The sequence below is a fragment of the Mya arenaria genome, chromosome 5 (genome assembly GCF_026914265.1).
Source record: "Mya arenaria isolate MELC-2E11 chromosome 5, ASM2691426v1".
NCBI classification, from domain to species: domain Eukaryota; kingdom Metazoa; phylum Mollusca; class Bivalvia; order Myida; family Myidae; genus Mya; species Mya arenaria.
In genome coordinates this window covers 45,320,882-45,346,604 of record NC_069126.1, presented here as the reverse complement: position 1 = coordinate 45,346,604, position 25,723 = coordinate 45,320,882, and the positions used below count along the sequence as shown (strand labels likewise).

Genomic DNA, 25,723 nt, shown 5'->3' with positions numbered 1-25,723 from the left:
CAAATATCTCGAATTAAGTTCTTTCTAGCAAATGTATGTTATAACTCAATATTACGATTTTTATTAACAAAACTACTTTTGGTTTGAATGCACACTGAGTCGAGTTATCGAAAAAAACAATTATAGACTATAAATGTGTTGTAACAATGATCGAGGCATTTTAATTGTCAATAATATTATTTAAATGTAAGTAGGCGGCCTAGCGGCGTGAAGTTAGCGGCCTGGCGGCCTAGCGGCGTAAACTTGGCGGCCTTACGGCCTATTTTTTTCTCAATTTCAAAGCAATTGTTCATGCATTTTCTTGGAAAACAATGGTAAATCAAAGCTTTTCATTCATACATTAAAGGGGCTGTCTCACGTATGATAAAATAGCTGAAAAAAAGAAAATTGTCGAAAACTGACATAAACTTGGCATCGATGTGTAAAATGCATTGAACCTTACTAACTGAAGTACCACATAGTTTACAAATTATTTAAGTTTAGCAGTTATTTCGTATTTTTCTATTAAAAAAGATTACTGGGTATGTCTACCAGGTAGAATTCATTCCTTATGCGTGATTAGCTAGTCGATGTTATCACGTGGTATTATCGAGGTAGGTGTATACCTTAATTATGTCACCTGATCAGAGTATGCCTTTGTAGCTCAGTTAGTTGGACACTTGACTTCAATTTTGGCGACGCGGGTTCGAACCCGGTCTCCGACACAATGTTTTTTTTTTTCATTTTGGTACTTTTTTACATTTATGATATCAAAGCGTAATACATTCTATAAGATAATTGTCCTGAGATTCGTTACAGGAAAAAACTTTAACATAGCGGCCTTATATTGTTTTCTGTTTCAGAGAATTTTATATGCGGTTTCTTCTAAAACACTGATAAATTTACTGTTTTAGTGCACGAATAATCAATCTGAAGTGATTTGCAACATTTTTTTCAAAAAAGTCGATCAAGCAGTTCAGCGGCCTAGCCGCCGTGAAATTAGCGGCTTGGCGGCCTAGCGGCATCAAATAGTATCCTATTTCAAAGCATGTATACAATAAAACTGCGGTCGTTCGAACAAGGGGTCGTTCGCGAACCAGCAGTCCCTCGAGGTCGAAGTTAGTCCCGAACATTTTTCCTTCTATTTTTATATGAAATATACTGACGCTGCATCGAAACCTGAATACGCCGAGGAGTCGAGCACAATAGCCGGTCCCAAATACACAAATCATGCGCAAAACCTTATCACTCAATCGAGGTTATAATTTCACACTTTTTCCCCGAATGCGTGTTCCTAAATAATAATTGTGTTCATATTTAGGGAATGAAAACATCAAAACGCTCTGGACGACGTAGTGGTGGCATTTCTTTATTTTATAAAAAATGTTTTAAAGGATTATATTACAATGTCAGCAAGAGCGACAATGGAATGATTTGGGTAAAGTTAGACCATTCTATATTCTCAAATAACAATGATGTTTATATATGTCATGCATATCCGTCTCCTAATAGTACAAACTCTTATATTTCTAATAATTTAAATGATTTTGATTTATTTGAAACTATAGAATCAGATATTGTTAAATAATTGTCGCACCTCGGATGAGTATGATTTCATAATTTATGACAAATATCTAGATAAAAACCAACCATCTATTAATCAAATTAATGAAAACGTCCAACGCCGGTTTAGCCTAGATAAAGTACTTGACTTTGGATGGCGAATTCTGTTTAATTTATGTCAGGCTACGGGTTTTCTAATATCTAGCGGCAGATTTGGCAACGACAAAAATGTGGGCGAGTTCACTTTCTGCTCCAGTAGGGGTGTTAGTGTCGTAGATTACCTTATTCTTAAACATGAAACGTTCAGTTACATCGATAAGTTAACTATTCAGGAATTTAACGAATTTTCTGATCATGCCTGTATTTCGTTTTCAGTATGTGTTAATAGAAATAATAATGCCAATGAAAATAAAAGATAAACGCCCCCCCCCAAAAAAAAAAATAAATAAATAAATAAATAAAAATATATATATATATATTTATTTTTTATCTTTGACAATGAAAAGGTCCCATTATTCCCACAGTTACATACATAGGTTTATATACCGACTCACAGATCTTCGCCAGTACTTTTGAGTATGCACAAGGGCCGAACCCGGCCAGTATTCTTAAATAGGGTTAAACAAATTGCGAACACCCGTCTAGTTTTTGCTTGGTGAGCTTTTGCACCTTTGAGATAACTTCCTTCTAAACATGCATTCGACGTATTCAGTTGTTTTATCGAAAAGATCTTGATCTGAGCTCGTTTAAACCACTTCTGATGTTTATGTTTACTGGTTTTAAAATTTCACAAGGTCTTGCCAAATATAGACTCAGCTGTAGTAAACAAAATATTTTGTAAATTCTTGTACTACAGTATCAATGACTCCGTGTCCTGTAATGCGGATAATTGTAGTAATACGCCATTCTTAATAATGAGTTGATCATTGAATAACCACAGGTATTTGGACAGCATTTTTGACCAGTCGAGCTACCTGATTCCAGCCATTTTGTCCATAGGGTGATCGCTTGGACTGAGAATCATAAAAAATGTGTTTAGTACTCCATGTATATTCATAATAAACAAATAATCCACTTTTGGTCGTTTATTTTTACATATTAAAATTTTTTAAATTTCATACAATCTCTATCATTCACAAGTTATGAAGGTTAGCAGATTTCGGATTGAGACATATGTATGGACAGGCCGCGTTTAAATTAGCTCTTCACTTTTTAGCTCACCAGAGCACGAAGTGCTCAAGGTGAGCTATTCTGATCGGTCATATGCACCAGTCAGTTGTAACCACGCCCCCACCCCCCAGGTCCTGGGGTATACCGGGGATAGCCGGTGAAATGGGCCGTGTTTTTACTTTCCAGGTGGCCCCGCAGTGTCGGGTGACTGCGGTGGTTTTGTCTTCACGCCAAATTTAGCGGGAAATTGGCCTTATCTTGGGTCCCTTGGGTGCGTGGGCATTTGGCGGACTTTGCCCGGGCTTGGATGGCCCGAAAGTCAAAGTCCCCGCTATTCCCCGGACCTGGGGGGCGTGGTTACAAATGACCGGTGCATTAGTCCGTCGGTCTGACTTCCTGTTTTGCTTAAAAAACCCATCTCCACTGAAACTACCACTCAAATTCAATTAAACTTTACGAAAAGCTTCCTTTGGTGACCCTCTACAAAATACAACAACAACAACAACAACAACAAAATGACCAACTTCCTGTTTCGCTTTAAAACATTTCTAAAACTACCAGTCCAAATCCAATGAAACTTTACAGGAAGCTTCCTTGGGTAACCTTCTACAAAAATACAACAAGGGGTCGCGATTGATCAACAAAAACAACAATCTGGCCAACTTCCTGTTTCGCTTTAAAAACATCTCTAAAACTACCAGTCCAAATCCAATGAAACTTTACAGGAAGCTTCCTTGGGTAACCTTCTACAAAAATACAACAAGGGGTCGCGATTGATCAACAAACACAACAATCTGGCCAATTTCCTGTGTCGCTTTAAAAAATCTCTGAAACTACCAGGCCAAATTCACTGAAACTTTACAGCAAGCTTTATTGCATGACCCTCTACAAAAATACAACAAGGCATTGAGATTGATTAACAACAACAACAGCAAAAAATGGCCGACTTACTGTTTTGCTTTAAAAAATCTCTGAAACTACCAGGCCAAATTCAATGAAACTTTACAGGTAGCTTCATTGCATGCCCCTCTACAAATATAAAACGAGGCATCGTCATCAGTAAAGATATGTTTAAATTAAGTAAAAATGTATTTTTTGCTGGAACCCATTTATGCTTAGTGAAAATAATTGCGTATGGATACGCGATGTCATGGATATGCGCGCAGTGATTCAGTTTATGTTAATAGTCAAATCGGTCTTTAAATAGTTCTAAGGAGAGTGAAGCATTATTTCTTGAAAGGTGCGTGAAAACCGTTTAACGGTGACATTTGAAGCGAGAAATAATTAATTAGCGTTCTAAATATTGCCACAAGACAAAGCTTCCATGATGCCCGTGGGCAAGATAAGAATTTCTAGCATGGTTAAATTATTGGTTCTACTTATATGAGGTGGGAGAAAAGTGATTTTTTCTTTGATAGTCATAAGTGGTGATGATAAAATGACTTTTTTTGACGTTTTATTTAATTTTAAAGTAAAGTTCTTTGTCTAAATTAATTGTGTTTTCGCCATACGTGTGTAAGGCTATCACCTAGGTAAGTTCTTGATTACCGCTCAGTGTCCACCTAATGCGTCCTCGTCACGCATGAGCGATGTCTTAATTGAATAATATTAAAATTAACAGTAACCTAGCGGAACTTTTTGAACAGTGGACGAGCTGTGAAATTATGGCTACAAATTATATGGAGTTGGATGATATACCGGACTCCGGTGATTGGGAAGTAATAAAACGGAGAAAGAGAAACACTGGTGGCGAATCAACATAAGGGTCCTCAATTGACAATTAGTTATCACTGATGTTTGATGAATTGAAGTCGATAAAAAATGAAAGACGGCAATACACAAAAACTATCATCTCTGAACACTGAATACATGAAATCATTACAGACTAAGGTAAATGAAGTTGTTGATGTGACCGACTACCAGTCAGAACTGAAAATTGAAAACAGTGGCATATAAATCGATTGATATCGAGGCTCGCAGCAAACGAAACAACCTCTTGCTTTTCGGGTTCGAGGAAGATCGTACTGAGAACTGCTTCCATCGTGTGCTTGCTCTTAATTACGAAAAGCTTGAGCTCGACTCTGATAGTATATTCCTGGACAGGGCGCACATAATAGGGCTACCAAGAAGAGATTCATCCCAGCCCATCAATGTAAATTTTTGTGATTTTGGTGACGTAGAATCAGTTATGAGTTACGTATTCAAACCAAAAGGTTCGCCATTAACAGAGATTTGTCTAAGGAAATTAGAGAAACTCGTAGATGACTTCGTCCACTTTTTTGGTTTTCTGTTCTGGGTGGAACGATAATTGCTCACAATCGGTAGATACTATGGAGGACCGTTCGGGACATAACGAAGGGGGACCTACAAACTCCGATATTATCGCATTGTTGGGGAAAATGGACCTTAAACTAAATGACATGGATACACGGCTAAAAACACTAGACGGGCTGGAAAAGAAGGTCGATAATTTTGACAAAGAACTTAAGAAGCTTTGGCTACATATTGATAGCTCCATGAAAGAAAACAGTGTGAGCCAGGTATTTTGTTTGTAGCTTACGAAGAAGCTGTAATTTTCAACGAGAAATACAGTATACAGTATAGTACAGTATATAGTACAGTATAGGTTATTTTTGAATTTTGTCAAATCTCATTTTATGTTTATGGCACTGTATTATATTGATTATATACATGTTCAAGTATGTATAAAATATAATTTTGGCTAGTTGAAATTATTTATTGTGACTTTAATGAGCCTTTGTCATCAAGCCACTGTGATCGCCTATCGCAAATTTGATTGACGTTGATCTCTTCGAATGCCTCGGTGATGATATAAATTATTATAATTCATTAGGCACTGTTATGATTGCTGGGGATTTTAATGCCAGAACTTCAAGTAAAAGCGATAGTATTATTTGTGACACTTATGTACCGGATATTGATGATGAAAATTTTGTATGCGATATTCCGAAACCGAGATACTCGATGGACAAGGGCAGTAACTCTCACGGTAATAAATTATTGGACTTATGTAAAGCCACTGCATTAAGAATCGTAAATGGCCGCCTTGGTTTAGACTGTGGCGTAGGTAAATATACATGTTTTAATACTAAAGGTTCCAGTGTTATTGACTATTTGATAATCAATGAAAATAACTTTAATTTTGTTCAAAACTTCACTGTTTGCCATTTTAATGATTTCAGTGACCATGCCCCATTGTCTTTTGATATTGTTTGTAACACATATGTATTGAAAGAAGAACCATATTTGGGTGAATTTTTGAAATGGAATGATGAGGAGAAGGATGCCTTTAGAAATAATTTCATTACAAGAGTTAATGATTTTAACAATTTAGTCCAAAATAGTGATGCACAAAATGTTGACCATATTGTAAATAAGATCACTGACATTGTACGTGAGGTAGCAGACCCTTTATGTGTTAAGCATATCATAAATTTTCCATGTTTTAAAAAATGTAACTGATTCGGCCAAATGGTTCGATCAAGAATGTAGAAATACTAAAAAGTTGTACAAAAATGCTCTACACATTTATAATAATTCACATAGAGATATAGATAGATTAGAACTGTGTAGATTGAAACGAGTGTATAAAACTACTGTGTCAAAGAAACGCAGAGCTTTTAAATTTAAACGCTGTAAAGAGGTTGAAAATTTGCAACGTAATAAACCTAAAAAAATGGAGATATTTCCATTCACAAAAGTCAAGTATTACGAATGTAAATGTACCCTTGGAAGATTTTAAAAATAATTTCGAGCAGATGTATGAATGTAAACCTAGGGTAGCTTTGCAATTATTTGATGCCTTTGTTTCATCTATAATTACATACGGGTGTGAAATTTGGGGATTTACGAAGTCTACACAGCTAGAAAAGATACATTTAAAATTTTGCAAAGCCGTACTAGGCGACAGACAATCGTCTTCAAATGTTGCTGTTTACGGTGAATTGGGTAGATACCCATTGTATATAAATAGATGTGTACGTATTGTAAAATACTGGTTCAAACTTAAGAAAAGTGACAATATAATTACTCAATCTGTCATAGAAGACGCAATGTTGAATATTAATAACAATCAGGATAATTGGTTCAATAAGGTTAAGAACCTTCTCACCAGATATGGCTTTTATGATGTATGGTGTAATGATACACAGCTAAACGAAAACCAGTTCATTTGTATTTTTAAACAGCGTCTAATAGACGAATATTTACAACAATGGCATGGAAGTGTTAATGAAAATGGTGTCTTAATAGTTTATAGAGTACTTAAAACTGCATTCGTGTTTAAATCCTATTTAGACAATATTGTGTCAAGAAATCTTACAATTGCTATCACAAAAATACGTATATGTTCGCATAATTTAAGAGTTCATACTGGCAGATATGATAGATTAGAACGCCACTTACGTCTTTGTCAAGTATGTGACTCGAACGAAATAGAAGACGAATTTCATTTTACATTTAAGTGTACATCTTATGTCCAATTAAGACAAACTTATATTAAAGGTTATTATAGAATAAGACCTAGTATGTTTAAACTTGTGCAACTTCTTAATACACAAAATACATCTGAAACATTTAGGTTAAGCAAATATAGGTTTATTTCTCTTTTCCCAGAAGGTCATAGACCCATGTGGTACAATTTGCAAAATATATGATATGGCAAACGTGCATCAATATTAAGTAGACATGATCTCATACATGCATTACGGTAGCACATTTTACACTTATATTCACCTATTACATGATGTACATGTTTATAATAATTCACATTTTCGTCGTGTCAAAAGTATATATGCAACATAAGACTTAAAAGAATAAAGAAGTGTGACAAAAATCCAGTTGTACTGACTTTACATATTAGATTAGACCTATCACTAGTGCTGTAGATAATTTGACAAATTAAAACCTTTCTCATTTGAATATTGAATTTAAATCACATTGATAACGAAAGTGTGAATTTTACATACATTTTTACATACTGCATACACCATTTTCGACAATAGTAATATTTAAAGAATTTATTTAACAAATTTGATTTGATTGTGCACGGGAGATAATTGCTATGGTCTTATCACTCGACCTGTATATCGAGTTATGTAACATCCGCCGCACTATACTTTTAACAATGTATTGACATAGTTACAATATAATTTCTTAACATAATTGACTGCAGTTATCTAATAAAGTGGAACAAATTTGTATATAAATGTGTATTGTCCAAACAATTTTGGTTACTGATAGCGAACATTACGTATTGTGCGATTTTTTGGGGAGATAATCAATATGGTCATATCGCCTGACCTATATATCGTGTTGTTGAACGTTTAATGTACAGTATAGAAATAGACACCGCTATACCAATATGATGGAATATAATATATTTCTTTAATTGATTAACTGTGATATCCTAATGAAATAGATTAAACTGCTATATTTATGTGCATTATCCAAGCAAATGTATATAGCGTTACTGAACTACTTTATATGAAGAATAGTTTTAAAACTTAAGGGACATAATCTTGTCAAAAAGCGAAATACAAGATTAGCCACCCGGTAAATCTAAAGATATATGTTTACTTATGTATTTCCTCTATCCCAGCTCTTGCCATCAATGACAAGATATGAGGAGGAACAATTAGATAACAGCAGTTTCGCTTGTAAAATAAACATCTAGATATACATATATTTGAGCTGTAAAAAATATATTATATAGTATGTATCACACATTTACATGGCTGAAATTGAAGAAATATCACATATTCATATGACTAACATATATTGATCAACATGTCAATTGGAACAATGATATAATAAGAGAAAACATACACTGTAGTACTATAAGTCTAGCTTTAACAAAAGTATAGACACACATGAAAATCAATAACATACTAATCAGCTCCATATAAAATATCTGAGCGCATCACGAATGCTTTTGAAATATATATACTCAGTTTTCTAATTAACAATTGATTTTCAGTATTCATTAATTCTATAAATTTACACATATTTGGAGATCTCCAGTAACAAATTGGGATATATTGTGTTCTTAATTGAGAGTACATTCTACATTGTAATACAAAATGGAATTCATCTTCTAACACATTGCAGAATGTGCATTTGCGTTCATTTATAGGTACACTGGCAGGTCTTGCCCATCTTCCTGTTTCAATACATAATCTATGCGAGGAGCATCGCAGTTTTGTCATACTAGTACAGAATTTTCTAACATCTATACATTTTAAATATGGCTGTAGTTGAAATTGTGCAATACATCTGGTAAAATAAAGCTCTGGATGAATCATTTAGTCTACCAGTTCAATTTTGAATAAATTGATCTTTAATTCTTTGTTTAACTAAACTAAGAAATACATTTGCATTTCCGACATTTTGATAAAACCATGCATCGTTAAGGCCAAGGTTACATAATAAATCTCTTACCAACGAACACCAGTTTTTCTTATTAGGAAATTGATCTAAATCATTTTCAACATTAGATATACCTTTGCTACATATTTGTTTTCATTTGTACATACAATTTTTGTCCAGTATTTTACAATGTTGTAAAAACGTAATGACTGAAGTGAAAGTCTGCCCAGTTCACCGTATATGAAATCATTTTGTGTTGATTTTTTTAACTCCAAGTAACTGTTTACAAAATGACAAATGAGTCCTTTCTATAGCATTACCGTGTATAAAACCACACACTTCGCTGCTATAATTCAAGATTGGTAATACTAATTTATCAAATAGTTCTAATCTATGTTGCACAGAGATATTTGTAAATTTATATAAGTACTTGTTCATTTTAAATATAGCCTTTTGCGCTTGACCCGAAAGTGTGTTTTGTGCTTCAGAAAAAGAACCTCCAGTAGTGAATACAATACCTAGGTATGTAAATTTGTTTACAACTTCAACAGGACAGTTATTATAATAAAACATAGTATCAACATTCAATCGGCCACCTTTGCGAAAAATCATAATTTTAGTTTTATCAGTGTTAAACAACTAATTTCCTCTTATTACAATATTCATATAACATATTTAGACTATTCTGTAATTCATTTTCAGTGTTTGCAAATAAAACTATTAAAATCAGATCTATTATTTCGATAGACATTTAACATTTTGTGAAAAATAGTTCTAAGTTCAAAACATTCTTGCGTATACCATTTACAATCAACAATATGAGTGGCTGAAGTATCGCTATCAGCGTTTAATGTATGTTTAATATCCTTTTTAAACAAAGGGGACGCAACCCCGTCAATAATATTAGAAAAATCAGTAATACATTCATCAATATCAGAAGAAGACTTAACATTATTCACCTTGACATTGAAATAATTAAGTTTACTCATCGTATTTTCTGAAGATAGGTTTTCAGCAAACATATGCTTTTTACCGTTATTCCACACATATTTGAAGCTATCTCTAGTTTCACATGACTTGGCATTTTTGTACATGTACAGAGACAGGTTTATTAAAAACAAGAGATATATCCACAAGGCAGTGATCACTTAATATATTTGGATCTTGTACCTCAAAAACATCAATATATTGAAACAAATTTTGTGTACTTATTACGTAATCAACTAAACTACTACCTCTACTCCCAACAAATGTGTTGCGACCTATATATTTATCTTTGCCAAACCTTGAATTCAGAATTCTTAGGCCAGTATGTTTACAAATATCTAACAATGTTAAACCATAACTATTTACACGGCATTTATCTTGTGAATAACGATTCATAACTGGGTCAATATCATAATCAACAGGCAAAACATTCATATGAGTACAATAATTATCATCAGTGACAAAATCAGGATAATTACTTGTGTGAGCATTCATGTCACCAAATAACATAAAATTTAGATTTTTTTCACATGTTGACCCTAAGCTAGTAATAAAGTCCGTAAGACGATCAAACATACTTGTTTCTATCATTGATTGTCTACTACTGTTCTCGGGAACTGCATAACATAAGCATATATATATATATATATATATATATATATATATATATATATATATATATATATCGGAAGCATTTAAGGTGCGTTCTACTTTATTAATGAATCAATAATTATAAGCCTTCATACACATTTTTATCTCAAGCAGTGGTATGCTTTGTTAACATTTGTAACCATTGGTTACTATTTATGTTGATATACACTATGTGAGCCTGTTTTATTGTTAGAAATTGATCAATTGATATCATTTGTTCCAACATATACTAGAATATAAAAATCAAACTATTGGTTATTGTATTGTATATTCTAGCACACCGGATAGGCATTTCCGGTAAATTCAGCCGTGCTAGAAAACTCCATCTGGCATCCCCCCATGCCAGATGAGTCACGTGCTGTGACGTAATACTTTCAATTTCTTTTATTAAACACTTAATGTAACCATAGTTATGAGATTTCACTAGATGAGTTCCATTAACATTAACTTTACAAACATATTCATTAAAAACAAAACAAATAACCCTTAAAAGACGTGATAGCGAAGGAACTTATTGACGTATGCAATGAATACAAATCACTGCGCGTCATGACGTCAGTAAACATCAACACACGCGCTTTTTGGTGAAATGTACAAAACGCGCTTTCTTATGTATTTTCTTAACATAAAAATGTAAGTTAAGGTATGCTAGATAAAATATATATCATGTGTGTCCATTCCGGATAGAAAAATCCGACCCTCGGGCACGCTGCGTAGCCGGTAACTCAGCAAGCCTCGTTACCTGGCAACGCAGGTGCCCTCGGGTCGGATTTTTCTATCCGGAACGGGAACACATGACAGATATTATTACTTTTATAGTTTGATTGATTCGTGTTTTCTATTCCAGTTCATCCTTAAAAATAGATTAATTATAATATTGATTTAATATTTCACACTACATTGTATAATTGTAATTGTAATTTATAAAATATGTATATGAAACACAAAAAACTGTATAGTTTACGTGTGATAAAATTCTGTTCTGTTCTGTTCTGTTCTGATAAAATAGATTGTCCTGTGTTTGTCCCAGGGTGCATTAATTGTTAAACAAATTATATGGAGACTATTTCAAGTAAGTCCTAAAAAAAATGTCTGTTTCGGGTAACCCGACCCTACCTATAAAAATGCGCCGACCCTAACTATTTTTTTTTCCGTTTCTGAGCAAAAAAAAAATCATTAGCGAATAGAGAGTTACGAAGGGCGGATAAATGCATATTTTAATCAGAATTATTGTTTATATGATAAAACAAAGTCAGGCAATGACAGTAATGTATGAAAGACTGCCATGTGCAAGAAAACACTCTGAACTTACGACAGATTTTGAAAAAAAAAAAAAAATCCCTACCTACCCTACCTAGAAATCTTGGGAAGGTTACCCTAAACAAAAAAAATGGCCTAATCAAAATCTGGGGTAACTTAAATTTTGTTAAAGCTGCAGAGAAATATCTTAACTTCAAAGAATTCATTACTGAATATAAAGTCATTTTTATTATTTACATTTCCTTATTCCATTTAATAAATAATTGAGTCAGTGAAATTTGTTACATTGTGTTTTTTCTGTTGAGAAGAAGTAGTGCCCAGCAAGGAGGAGACAGGCATATTCATTGTAAGGTTGATATGTGGAAATAGTGTTTCAAATAGGAAAACTCTTGCAGTCAGGATATGCTTCAAAAAACATCAACAAAAAGTGATAGAAAAACTGAAAGTTTGTAATAATATTGACTTAAAATGTGACACTATTATAAGGTGGAAGTGTATAAAATGCTTATTTAATGATTACATGAATTTGAATTTGAAATTGGTAGGAGAGAAAATTGGACTGCTAAGCCAAACATATGTGTATGAAAAAGTTTGCACAATCTCTTACGATTTACTATATTCATGATAATATTGAGGCATTGAAGACATTGTGTTGCATAGAAATCAAAACATACTTAAGCATTTCAAATGTTATTCATATATATCTATGAACATGTCTTTTCTGTTTGTTGTTATTTTGATCTTTTGGTTTTGGGTTTCACCACAAACGCTATGAAAAATACATGTACATGTTTTGTAAAATAAATAGTATGAGTATGAAATCTTTTCTTTTTTTCGCACCACCGATCCAACATTTTTTAAAAAATTCGTTGACCAACTAATAAAAAAATAGCCTAATTTTTCAATACAGAAATATTTTCACCCCTAAAAAGGTAACGAAACGGCATGTGCTGTTATATTAGATTTATTGTAGGGCGTCAATATGTATGACTATCAAGAACTGAGTTACTATGAACATTCGTTTAGGCTATAATAATCGACATTAAAAGACTAGTAAGTCAGTTTGCTTGTTGCTTGCAACTATACGCTCTTATAAAATATAAAAATATCAACTTTAAAACAATGCAATATACTATTAATATTTAAAAGCACATAGTACATAATGATACATTAAAGAACACTCCATACTAATTTCATGTCATAAGTAAGACTTTTTCTTCTCTAATTATATGGTCAGCAATTGGTCAGCAGTATCCCTCTATTACTATATCGTCAGCTAATTGGTCAGTACTTAAGCACGACCCGAACTGACGTATTTGTGAAGTAGGTCTCAACGCAAGGAAGGAACAAAGGAGGACCATATTATAGTCAAAACCAATCCAAAGTCCGAAAACAGTGTGTAAACCATTTTTAGCATTCTTCTCGTTGTGTTTACCCTGGAAAAATCGTTCGTGCTTTTAAACAATCATGGATCATTCGTTTATTTGAGTATATCAAGGTTTGCCCACGCCCATTGGTTGCATTATGGTTTGCCCCGCCTTGACGCCATTTTGACTTCAATTGTGTTTAAACGCCATACGTATCATGAGATTATGCACCAGTCAATTGTAACCACGCCCCCCCCCCCCCCAGGTCCGGGGTTATACCGGGGATAGCCGGGGGAAAATGCCGTGTTTTTACTTTCCAGGTGGCCCCGCAGGGCCGGGTGACCACGGTGGTTTTGTCATAGCGCCGGCTAATCCCTGGACCTGGGGAGGGGTGGGGGGCGTGGTTACAATTGACTGGTGCATAATAGTGGCAGAAATGCGGCAGTCTAATCCAGACATTGGAATACTTGAAGAAACAGAGTGAGATACAAGAGATCCGGGTGCGATACCCTAGCTCTTTGCGAAGAGACCTCTTGGTTCTTTAACGTGCTCGGTGTAAAACACCGATACACGGGATACAACTTTCGGCCTGGGTTGAACTAATACTTAGTACACCATTGTCCCGGGTCTATCATTTAAATGCCGAGAGCTAGGCAAGGGAGCTACTGGTACCATATGTTACGTCTTTCGGTTTGATGAGACCAGAGATTGAACCCCTAAGCTTCCGCACCCGAACCGCACGCAATCAGTGATCTTAAGGGCTGTTGTCCCGATACTCCTTTATTTTATTTGACTAATTTTACAATGACCAGTTCATTTCTGTGAATTTCACGGGAAGTTAGGTAGGTTTCAGACCTAATGGCCGAAACAAGAAATCCACACCGTCTAACCATAGACAACTGGTATGTCCCGTTAGGCTGGTATTCCATGTGGATGCTGACCGCGTTCGTTAGATCCGTACTAGTTCAATACTGTTGGGTCATTTCGATGCTTCCGTGTCCGATTGTGCGTTCAAGCGTATGTGGGTCTATTATTTTGGCTTGAAAAGTTATATGAGAATAGTGACACAATATCGTTTATATTTTTAAATTAATGAACTTAGATAGAAACACAAATTGTTATCAAGCAAAGCATACCACAAAAACGGAACGTTTAAGTCTATTAATGTTTTATAAAATGTAAACACTATGCATAAAACCCGATTGTCTGTTAGTTTGCGCGGACCCATGGATTATGGTTAACATGCGAAATAGTGATGCAAACATCGGACGCAGACAGTGTGCACATGTACCGGTCTAGTGCGTTATTAAATTGAGACGTTCATAATACACATAATCAAATTTTACATTTTTTCATCTTGTTTTAAATCATTTGGCACATAAATAGCTGGCTTCAGCACATTAAAGCAAGCTGTTCTGGTGGTGACGTCAGGTTGGTGATGTCATACAGGCACTGTTTTCGCCTGTAAAGGGCTGTACTTCTGGGCATTTGTAAGGTGAGTCTTGAGGTCGAACATGCAGCGGGATGTGATGACCACCAGGATCACGGAAACAACCATCCTGTGAAATAGTGAAGAAGTTAAACATGGTTTGCCCAGCCGAGGGTTGGGGGCAGCGGCGGGCACAACAAAGGGTAAATAGTAGAGACCGAATGATTATCTAAGGAGAAATATTCAAATAACTGATTAGCTATGGAAAACTTTTCCAATCAACCAGGTGCATTAGTTCGGAAATGTTAAGTGAAGTTTATTAAACGTAAATCAACGAAAGCATCTAGGTCTACTTACAAAATTGCGAAGAGTATAATTGTTATTTTTTCTAATGACAAATTGGCCGGTGATGGCGAGGCTGTGGCGGTTGCAGGTTGGGGTACCGACGGCGGTGTTGGTGGTCGAAAAGTGGACGCCGTCCGAACATGAGCAGTCGCCGTCTGTGGTGCCGGTGGCGTAGGGGGAGTCGACATCATGGCGGCGGTTGTCTGCTTGTGGACAGGCTTCAGAGTAAGCGGCACGGCAGTTGTCAATGGTGTTGAGGAGACGAGAATCGTTGTGTGTTTCTCCGGCGGCTTTTGAGAGGCTGTAACGCCGCTGGTCGGTCTTAAAGAGTGTATACGGCTAGAAATCATGGTTCGTTGTGGAGTCCTCACACCCATACGGGTCGTGGTCCTCAACGTTTTAGGCGGCGTGTACGTCATGATTGCGCGCGTCTCTCCGACTAGCAGACACGCGCAGAGCAGCAACACTCCGGAAACAGCTGGCAAGAAAATAGAGGGGTCCAAAATACTATGGTAAAACCGGGCATCGACAATTCACATGATTGTGCATCAGGTAGCCTTATAACGAAATACTTACACACGATTATTTATTTCATCCAAACTAACGCCGTTTAGCTAGACATTTAAGATGTTTTAAATCCACCTTGAGGTTTTGAAAGAATGCTACAGGTGTATACGAGAGATCTTATATCATTAATTTGAATACAAAAATAGTTCGTGGATACGCGAAAGCACTACAATGTATAATGGCATTAGCAGTGGAAATCAACATATCACTTAAAATATACAAAATCTTAAGTCAGGACACACAGGTGTACCCTTTTCTCATTTCACGTGAACTCAAGGTAACACTTATTGATTTACGCAGAAAACATAAATATAAGATACAGATTAAGATAATATTAATGACAGAAATATGCATTCGAAAAATCAAATAAATAATCGGTCTTACCCATGACTGTTGGCCTTTAGCTCGTATACGTCCGTTAATTGATCGTTAATAGTTATCACATGTCAGTTATTTGCTGATTATTATGTTATCTTTAAATGCATATAGTTTGTCATTACTAAAATAAAATCTGTTACGTTCTATAAATACATATTTTACCCCATATAAGTACTATCAGCTACTCTCGGCCTTGTTTGAACATTCCGTTTACGCCAATTTGAAACTGTTCTCTTATTATCAGATTAAGTTCTCATCTATAAATTAAGGTACCCGACCAATAAATCTGTTTGCCATTTTTTCGATACATTGGCATTTTTTTTTCGCGTAACTTGACCCTGAATAATTTTGGTATACTTTGAAATGGAATTGCTTGCTGAAACAAAAAATGATAGAAAAAAATCCAAGACAGAGTCAGACTTCCTGGCTTTATCGTAAGGGAATATGTATCTTGTGTGCCTGACTTTGGACCATGCTCCTCACCAAAAACTATTGTTTGAGTTTGGTTACAGGGGTAGGCTTGTGCTATATGTCTTAAATAGTGCAGTCTGGTGTATAAAATTCATTTTTCGTCGTTCGACACCCCTCACTCCTCCACCCCGCCCCATCCGTTAGTGATTATAGATACACTTAATGCATCTTTCTTTCAACTGAACTTGTGGGATTTTGTCAATCTTCCTATCTCAACATCAACACTAGTGTTTGTTATATAGGTCTAGTACAAATTGTCATACAATTTCTCTGTACACAAAACCCTTACAAATTATTAAAAAAGAGTCACCAGTATCCATTTGAATAAAATTGCACATGTTATCTTTAGCCTAGTTTGAACATTTAAATATTTGATTGGTTAATTAATTTTTAATACATATTGATTGATAAATATGCTGGCTTATGTTAACCAAACCAATGAATTAGCCAGTGGTATACATAATAAATATTTACACACCACTTCAGGCCATATGGCATTATAATGATCGTCCAGTCCCATATACACCTTCTGGGGCTGACTAACCGGTCCTTATAATGTCATGTGTGTCAGTGGTGTGTAATATTACTTAAATTATTGGCTACTGGAATCCAAAACTAGCATAACTGTGTATCCGATACCTTATGTAAGGTGTGGGGCATGTCGCTGTGACGGATGTATTTTAATAATGCATACGGAGCCGTTATGTATTTTACAGCTTATTCATGCAGATAAGACAAGGACGCATATAGTTTAAATACTTGTAGTAATGATTTACCATTTAACAGTAATATGTCAAATTAAGTTCATACTGTATGCATACAAACCACACAGGAGCCATGCTGGACACGTATCACAACTGGATAAGCCAGTGATTTAAAATGATTTATTTCGCTCTTAATTGGGCACATGATGGCTGGAAATAAATATTAGCCTTTTTAATTTGGGGACTTCAACTAATAGCTACGCGGCCACAAAGTCCCCAGTTAAAAAGCGCCAAAATATCGCTATCTTTTCATCTTCAAGTTACACAAATCATATGTATTATTTGTTTTGATGTTAATAATAATGCATTAAAATTAAATGAACAAGAGCTGTCACATAGACAGCGCGCTCGACTATTCCGCCACTTTTAAGCTAAGAATTGCAAAGTTTTAGTGAAACATGCATGGATCACTGTAAATTAAGATCAAATGCAAAACCTGATCCAGAATTTCTAAGTCAAATAATAAAGGGGCAAAATTTGTTTTATATGCAAGATAGAGTTATCATACTTGATTGTTTAAAGTTTCAATGCAATACATCAAGTCGTTGCCGAGTTATTGACTTACATGTGCTTACATGCAAAACCTTAACCATAATTGCCAAGTCGAATAATAAAGGGGCAAAATTTATATTATGTGCAAGATAGAGTTATCTTTCTTGATTAATTAAGGTTGACTGGTTGGGAGCACATGTACAAAGTTTCAATGCAATACATGTTGTATTTGCTGAGATATTGACCTAGAGGTGCTTACATGCAAAACTGTGGCCAGAATTTCTAAGTCAAATAATAAAGGCCCATAATTTGCATTATATTCAAATTAGTATTATCTTACTTGATTAATTAAGTAGGTTTGATAGTTGGAACTAGAGCTAACACTGAAGGTGATTAATACCCCCGAACGCCGCCTCTCATTATGATTTATCATAATCATTGTATGAAGTTTTATGAAATTCCATCTACCGGTAGTAGTTTTCAAGTTACTGTGCGGACAAAAGTTTGACAAAAAAAACACAGAAAAAGGCAATAACTCTGTAATTTGCTAAAATAGTGTAATGATTCATGTACACTGAATTCCTTCTCATTATGCTGTACCATTGTATAAAGTTTTATTACATTACATCCGGTAGTTTTCAAGTTATGCTCCGGACACGAAATAAGTAACAAAGGGCAATAACTCTGTAATTGGCTGAAATAGAATTGCGGTTCATGTACACTGCATTTCCTCTCATTATGATCTACCACTGTATGAAGTTTTATTAAATTCCATCCAATAGTTTTCAAGTTATGCTCCGGACAAGAAAAAGTAACAAAGGGCAGTAACTCTGTAATTGGCTGAAATATACTTGCGGTTCCTGTACACTGCACTTACTCTCATTATGATCTATCACTGTATGAAGTTTTATTAAATTCCATCCAATAGTTTTTAAGTTATGCTCCGGACAAGAAAAAAGTAACAAAGGGCAGTAACTCTTTAATTAGCTGAAACAGAGTTATGGTTCTTGTGCACTGCACTTCCTCTCATTGTGCTTTACCATTGTATTAAGTTTTAATACATTCCATCTTGTAGTTTGCAAGTTAATGTCTGGAAAAAACAAACAAATAAAGGGCAATAACTCAGTAATTAGCTAAAGTATAGTTATGGTTCTTGAACACTGCACTTCCTCTCATTGTGCTTTACCATTGTATGAAGTTCCAATCAATTCCATCCAGCACTTTTCAAGTTATACTCCGGACAAAAAAAGTAACAAAGGGCAATAACTCAGTAATATGCTAGAATAGAGTTATGGTTATTGTACACTGCACTTCCTCTCATATTGCTCTACCATTGTATGAAGTTTAATCCAATTCCATCCAGTAGTTTTTAAGTTATGCTCAGGACAAGGTAAATTGCAACGGACCGACCGACAAACCAACGGACCGACCACAGGGTGACTCCAATATACCCAACTTCGTTTGTCGGGGATATAAATACATATCCAAAAGTTTCGATGCAATACATAATGCAATTGCTGAGATAATGACCTAAAGGTGCTTACATGCAAAACCTTAACCAATGTGTGACGGCGACGCCGACGCTTGGGTGAGTAGTATAGCTCTCCTTGTTCTTCGAATAGTCGAGCTAAAAATACATCTATCAAGTGTAACTATTTTTGCGCTCCTTACATAGTGGGACTCATGCCTTGAATCAAGTATTGATTGCTAAATTAGTGATTCTGTCTAAAACATACAGTACCTTATTTTGCTATCTTCTGGTGACAAGAAATTAGTACACCCGCTCCTATGCACATTAAGATAATAATCATTTTATTACCTGCACATAAGTTATCTGTGTGTGTGTTTTGGTGTGGTGTTGAGTGGAAGGTTGGCAGTGGACACTCATGCCATAAAACCAACTCCGCCAAAAATAGTTAAAAGATGCTTAAGCTTTGGACCCCCCCCCCCCAAAAAAAAAAAGGAGCCAATATTTATTCTAACAAAAAGATGACACATCCATCATGATGTCACTCAAATAAATGTCAAAGTAAAAGTATCATACATGTACATTCAGCTACCATGCATAAATTTTAAATTCAGAAATTGACTTTAAAATGAATGACAAAAAAGATCACAAAGGCAACTGTGAACATGTTTAATCTTTAAAAAATATCACAAACGTTGTATGTATAAACCATAAATGCTGAAGAAATATGATAATCACAGATGAAATGAACTGCAGGTGCATGTTCGTCTTTATACAAGAATCAACAAAAACAGATAATCATTTCTTAAAACACAACAGATTCAAAAGACAAAAGTAAACAAGATTCGGGCCACCTCATCAATGCGAGTACAAAAAAATGTCAGAAAACCCAGAAGTTGGATTAAATACTAAGCAAGTGGATTGTATACTAATGAGTCTCATAAAAAATAATGTGCTCGAGTGTCCCTCTGCAGACATACAGCATGAACAGACGAACAACTGTGATCAAAACCTTAAATATATGTAGTGTAACCTAGCCACACACCTTTTTTTTTAAAGTACAGCCAAACAACCAAGAATGGAAGTTTGAAAAACTGATTGTACAACACACTCATTGATAAGGCGGCCCTCGAGATGTTCTGTTTAACATAGATGTAGCACAAGACTTTAAACCTCTGGCACAAAAACGTTTGTTTTGGCATGAAAAATAAAAGAGAAAATAATATAATGAATACTTAGTTTATACACATTACAAAACAAGCTCTTTGAAACATGATTTAGGAATCATGTTTAGCAAATGAAATAAATATAATATTATTCCTATACACCCTTATGATGAGAAATACTCTTTGAATCTTTAATATAATTGGACATGCAAACTTTCTAATCATTATGATGTAACTTCAAGGCAGTATAACTAATTTTAAGCTTTTAAATCATTTAAATTTTTCAGCAAATCCAATTTACAGCCAACAATACCCCCCCCCCCACAAATAGAGTTAACATTTCTTAGATTCACTTTAAAACAAAATTTAGACATTTGATTAATTGATAAAAATGTCCTTCATCTAAATGGAAAAAAAATGAGTAACATATATTTTTTACAACACTTCTAGAGTTCTAGTGGGTTCAGACCGAATTCCATTAGCACATGTTTGTTGTTGACCTGAACAAGCGTGGCTTTCTCTTCCCACTTCTCTTTAGCTGCATCGATCTTTGCCATCAGGCTGTCAAGGGTCTCCTATGGGGTAGAAAATGGAATTACAATTAATGGTCAGCAGTTAGGTACGCTGATTAGAATATGTATGGTAAAGTTTAATCATTTATGGTCAGCAGTTAGAAGGGCCAGTTAGAATATCTATGGTAAAGTTTAATCATATATATCTGGCAGAATATCTATGGTAAAGTTTGTTCAATGTTGGTCAGCATTTAGCAGTTAGATATGCTGGTTAGAAAATCTTTGGTAAAGTTTGATTAATGATGGTCAGCAGAAAGCAGTTATATGACTGGTTAAAAACTGGTTAGGACATCTATGCTACAATTTCATCACTTATGGTTAGCAGTTAACAGTCAGATATGCTGGTTAGGCCTATTCCATTTAAACATAAAACCCCCAGGGGGAAGGCACTTTTAAAAATATACCACCTCCTTACAGAAGCAAATTTACCCGTTTGTGGAGTCCAAATTAGCAAAAAAAGACACCCACATATACTATTTAAATAACTGCCTTTCCCCGTGGGTTATATGTTTTACTGGAATAGCCCCTAGATAATATCTATGATAAAAGTTGATCAATTAAGTCAGCAGTTTACAGCGCTGGTTAGGATGTCTTTGATCAAGTTTGATGATGTTCTTTCAACATCAAAACTTGACATGACATTACAGCATTATCAACATGAGCCAATGTATGTTTTAGCTCTGATGTAAAGTATCAAACTGCAATTGGTTATTGAAAAGGAATGCCTAAATAGACTCTTAACAGGCCTGTAACAGAATATGTAAGTCATTGTGAACATACATCAAGAATTCTCTCATAGTCTTTCTCCATGCCATCTATTTTTATGTTGAGACCATCTATTTCCTCGTCCTTCTCCTTTGTCATACGCTCTTTCTCCTCTGTGACTCGTTTAAGGTCAGCCTCTGTTGTTGCTGTTTATGAATAAACGTATGATAGAAGGTACATGTTAGAAAACTAATATCATAATATGTATCAAATTTATGGAATATGTTTGTATCTGCTATCAACATATTCTATTTATAAATATATCCTTTTTTTAGGTCAGGATTCAATCCTTTGACCTCTATCCCAAATTTCTCGAAACTTCTTAAGCCTTACAGGTTTAAGTAGCTTATTTCAATTAGCCACAGTAATACTTAAATTTAATTTTTATAAATGATTTATTGTGATTATCATAATGATAATTCTTATCTTGAATATAAAAAATGTTTAAGAAGTAAAAAATATTCATTTTTTTTAAAAACAAAAATAGTGAGCTTAGCTTAATCGTGTTATAAGGAGTTTAAGATTCGAGAAATTGAGGCCTGTATTGCAAGTTGTAACCACTAAACCACTTTGGTTTTGTAACAAGAAAAACACATTTCATGACTATATAGGAATTAGTCAACATGGCAACAAAATTTGCCAACATTCAAATATTTATGTTAAGCCTTTTAAGGTTATCGTAACAGATAGATGCTGTAAAAACTTTTCATTTATGTTCACAATTTTCCATACCAAGCAGAAAGCTAACAACATGTGTTCAAGTTGCCTAGTGCAACCAGTTGTTTGTTTTAATACTTCATGAATATAAACTAATATACTTACCAAAATTTAGGGTAGTAAGAGTACAACATGTACTCTCGTATCTGCAAGATACATGTACTTACAAAGTAGTTGCCTGGTGCGTAACAAATCTGTTTCCAATTTGTGTATTCGTAAACTCATTTCAGTCTGCATAGTCTTGTACTGTCGAGTCATGTCTGCAAACAGTGGTGATAAAACTTTACTGCTTACAAATAATATAAACAGTTAGCCTTATCAAAGTAATTTAAAGGACACCTGGATGTATTCTATGTCTTTGCAAAAAGAGTATTTATCAAATAACCTTTCATCCTATTAGTAAAACAATTGATAAGTCATTGATAAAGTGAGATTATTTCATTATAAACATTGCAATCTTTTTGTAATGTAAGCAAACATTGCAGAAATAATACATCCAAAGCAAAAATTAATGTCTTAATTACCTGCATTAATGGCCTTCTGGTCTGTCTGATGTTTTTCCAAGTTTTTCTCCGTTTCACGCACCTTAGAACGCATCTCATCCTCAGCACCATGAGCTTTCCGAGAAAATTCCTTGCGAATAGCTTAACAAAAAGATGAGAAATTGATAAATTTTCAATCGAAATATTGACTGAAATTGCTCTAAACACAGAAATTTAATATGTGTAGTGCATCCAGTGTATGGTATATCTAAGTTATAAGTGTCTGATAAAAAATTCCAAATTACCACCATTATAATAAGTGAAAATAATTTAAAAAATTTGAAGCAAGGCTTGATAAATATTGGCAGTCTCAGGATCTATGGTATGTGTTTCAATCAAGTATCATAACCAGACATGACAGAATGAGTGAGGAGCTGATGAAAGAGGCTAAGGGTTAGAAAAACCTTCTACCAGTATTTTTTTTTCTTTTCTGTCACAAGGAGTGTGAAAACATGAAATATTTCAATAATAGCATGCCTTACCAAGGTGATCTTTGAGGGCTTCAATTTCATTGACGGTTCTCTGGTATTTATCTTCCAACTCCAAAGTAGCATCTGAAATCACATGAAAATCTTTATTTTATATATCCAAATTTGATATATACATTGCATGCTGATAACATATTTAACTCAGCAGAGTTTGAAATTACACATTTCCATCTTTTAAAGCTTTTCGAATGTATTTAATCAGGCTATTTTACAACCTACAGGTAACATCAATCACATATATAAAGCTGCAGCTGGTTTGCTATCACAGTCTCATAGTAGCTACAGTAATGAGCAATCAGGGATACTTTTTTTATTATTTTGACATTTCAAAATGATTGTATCCCTTTCTCCAGTCTGCCATGGTAAAAAATCGTCAAAGGACTTGTTGATGGCCATTTAGGTGGACTACGGTAAGTCATATGTTGGAGACTTTGCACCACTTCAATATCTTCCCGTTCATGGGGACATCGTACAACATATGCATTATACACACAGTCTTTGCCTTATTTTTTTTTCAGCAATTGTCCTTTTGGGCAAGTAATTGAAGAAAACCACTTGCCCAAAATAACCAATCCATGCATAAATATACGAAAGCCAATATTACAATATAATAATAACATTCATCAGGATGTGTGAATTGTTGCTGAAGAAATTATGAAAACAGAGGGATCTAAATTTCGGAAAAATACACTTGCCCATTCAGGCAACCACCTGGGAATTTTAACTTGTCCGAAACCGTATTTACTTGTCCCGGGCTATGGGCAACCCAGTTACGACGAAGACTGTACCCATGTATAAGCGTTTTCAAAGGCGTTAAGTAGGTGCTAACGCGGTCGTTAAAGGAGACAGTTGGGATACTTGAGGTTAAGTTCTCACCCACAGCAAAATATATATGATTATGCTTATAAATGCAAAAGTTGGCTTTATATATATTTTTCTAATTATTTACATTTAAAATCAAAATGGAATGCAATTATTAGTAAATAATGATTAGGGTTCACATTGTTCATATATTATTTGAAGTAACAAAAAAAAAATATTTCATCTTATTCAAAGTTTATTTTGTTTTACACTTAATAAAACATAAATACTATAACCAATAAACAAACATTGTTCAGAACCACAGGAACTTGACACAACTTAAATTTTCCAGTGTTCACAACCAGCATCCTAAATTTTGTATTTATATCATCTGTTGTATGGTTTAAAACATTTCCGGACACATTCATCAATTTTCATGTTTGCTTAATTGCCTATACATCTCTAAACACAACAATTATCAAATCATATATAACTATAATTATATCTGGTACGCTCTTTTCAGCCGAATGGTACGAAGGTATGATATCAAAGTGGTACAAATCGACTCCGTAAGTCTCATAGATGAACTTTCTTCGAAGATATACATTTCAAACTTATACAACTCAAATGACAAGTCAAAATTTAAACTGTGATATGAAACAGACGTTACGCATGCACCAAATGCTTGACATTTTCAAAACTCATTAGCCTATATCCGAAATGGATACAAATCGAAATAATACGGGATAATCCGACACGTCTCGAAAAATATCGCAACTGCACTACAGTTCATGATATAATAGTCAAAAGACTCATTGATTTCCTACCATCCTTCTTCTTCTTTCCCTTTTTACCCTTCTTCCCTTTTTTCTTTTTGGCTGGCATGTTTGTCGTTATTGTAAACAAAACCGGAACGTGCTTGCTAGAAAACTAACATTTCATTGGTCAAAATTAAAAAAGCTCTTGTCAAAACGTCCTTTCGGATACGGTCGATAATGGTCTTTTGTTTGGGTTATTATTTAATAAAGGTACAACATACAAGTACATTAGATACATTTTGTAAGAAAAGCTTTTAACCGACACATATTATACAGGAAGAATGTAATGGTCGAGTAGCATATGCAATACACAGGATCAAGTAAGTGAAAGCATGATAATGAACAACTTCATTAAACAGACACATAGTGCAAACCCGCGTCATGGCCTACTAAATATTTTGATAAATCACAGATAGTGTATAATAAAAAGAAAGTAGTTGATTTAATTAACCAATGAAACAATGCAAATAAAAACATTCCATCGCCATAACTATATACGCCTCATATCGCCGTTGTAACTAGCCCGGCCTCTCACGGTCAACGTACGTTATCCCATCCAATGATACATATATATGT

At 34.6% G+C, this 25,723-nt stretch overlaps 2 protein-coding genes across 3 annotated transcripts; both read right to left on the bottom strand.

Annotated features, from left to right (window-relative positions):
* Positions 1 to 14,434: 14,434 nt before the first annotated feature.
* On the bottom strand, positions 14,435 to 16,339 carry LOC128234301 (platelet glycoprotein Ib alpha chain-like). Of its 2 annotated transcripts, none has more exons than XM_052948468.1 (3): positions 16,246 to 16,339; positions 15,151 to 15,616; positions 14,435 to 14,923 (listed from the first exon to the last, which is right to left on the bottom strand). In XM_052948468.1, exons 2-3 carry the CDS (start codon positions 15,555 to 15,557, stop codon positions 14,806 to 14,808), a joined length of 525 nt encoding a protein of 174 aa, XP_052804428.1. In that variant the 5' UTR covers positions 15,558 to 15,616; positions 16,246 to 16,339; the 3' UTR covers positions 14,435 to 14,805. The 2 variants fall into 2 exon arrangements, with proteins under 2 accessions (XP_052804428.1, XP_052804427.1); XM_052948467.1 differs by having other exon boundaries at positions 16,090 to 16,308.
* Positions 16,340 to 19,933: 3,594 nt separating this feature from the next.
* On the bottom strand, positions 19,934 to 25,269 carry LOC128234299 (coiled-coil domain-containing protein 153-like). The gene is made up of 6 exons (XM_052948463.1): positions 25,157 to 25,269; positions 23,523 to 23,594; positions 23,023 to 23,142; positions 22,666 to 22,758; positions 21,797 to 21,927; positions 19,934 to 21,019 (listed from the first exon to the last, which is right to left on the bottom strand). The coding sequence occupies exons 1-6, from the start codon at positions 25,212 to 25,214 to the stop codon at positions 20,891 to 20,893; spliced, it is 603 nt and encodes a 200-aa protein (XP_052804423.1). The 5' UTR covers positions 25,215 to 25,269; the 3' UTR covers positions 19,934 to 20,890.
* Positions 25,270 to 25,723: the final 454 nt, after the last annotated feature.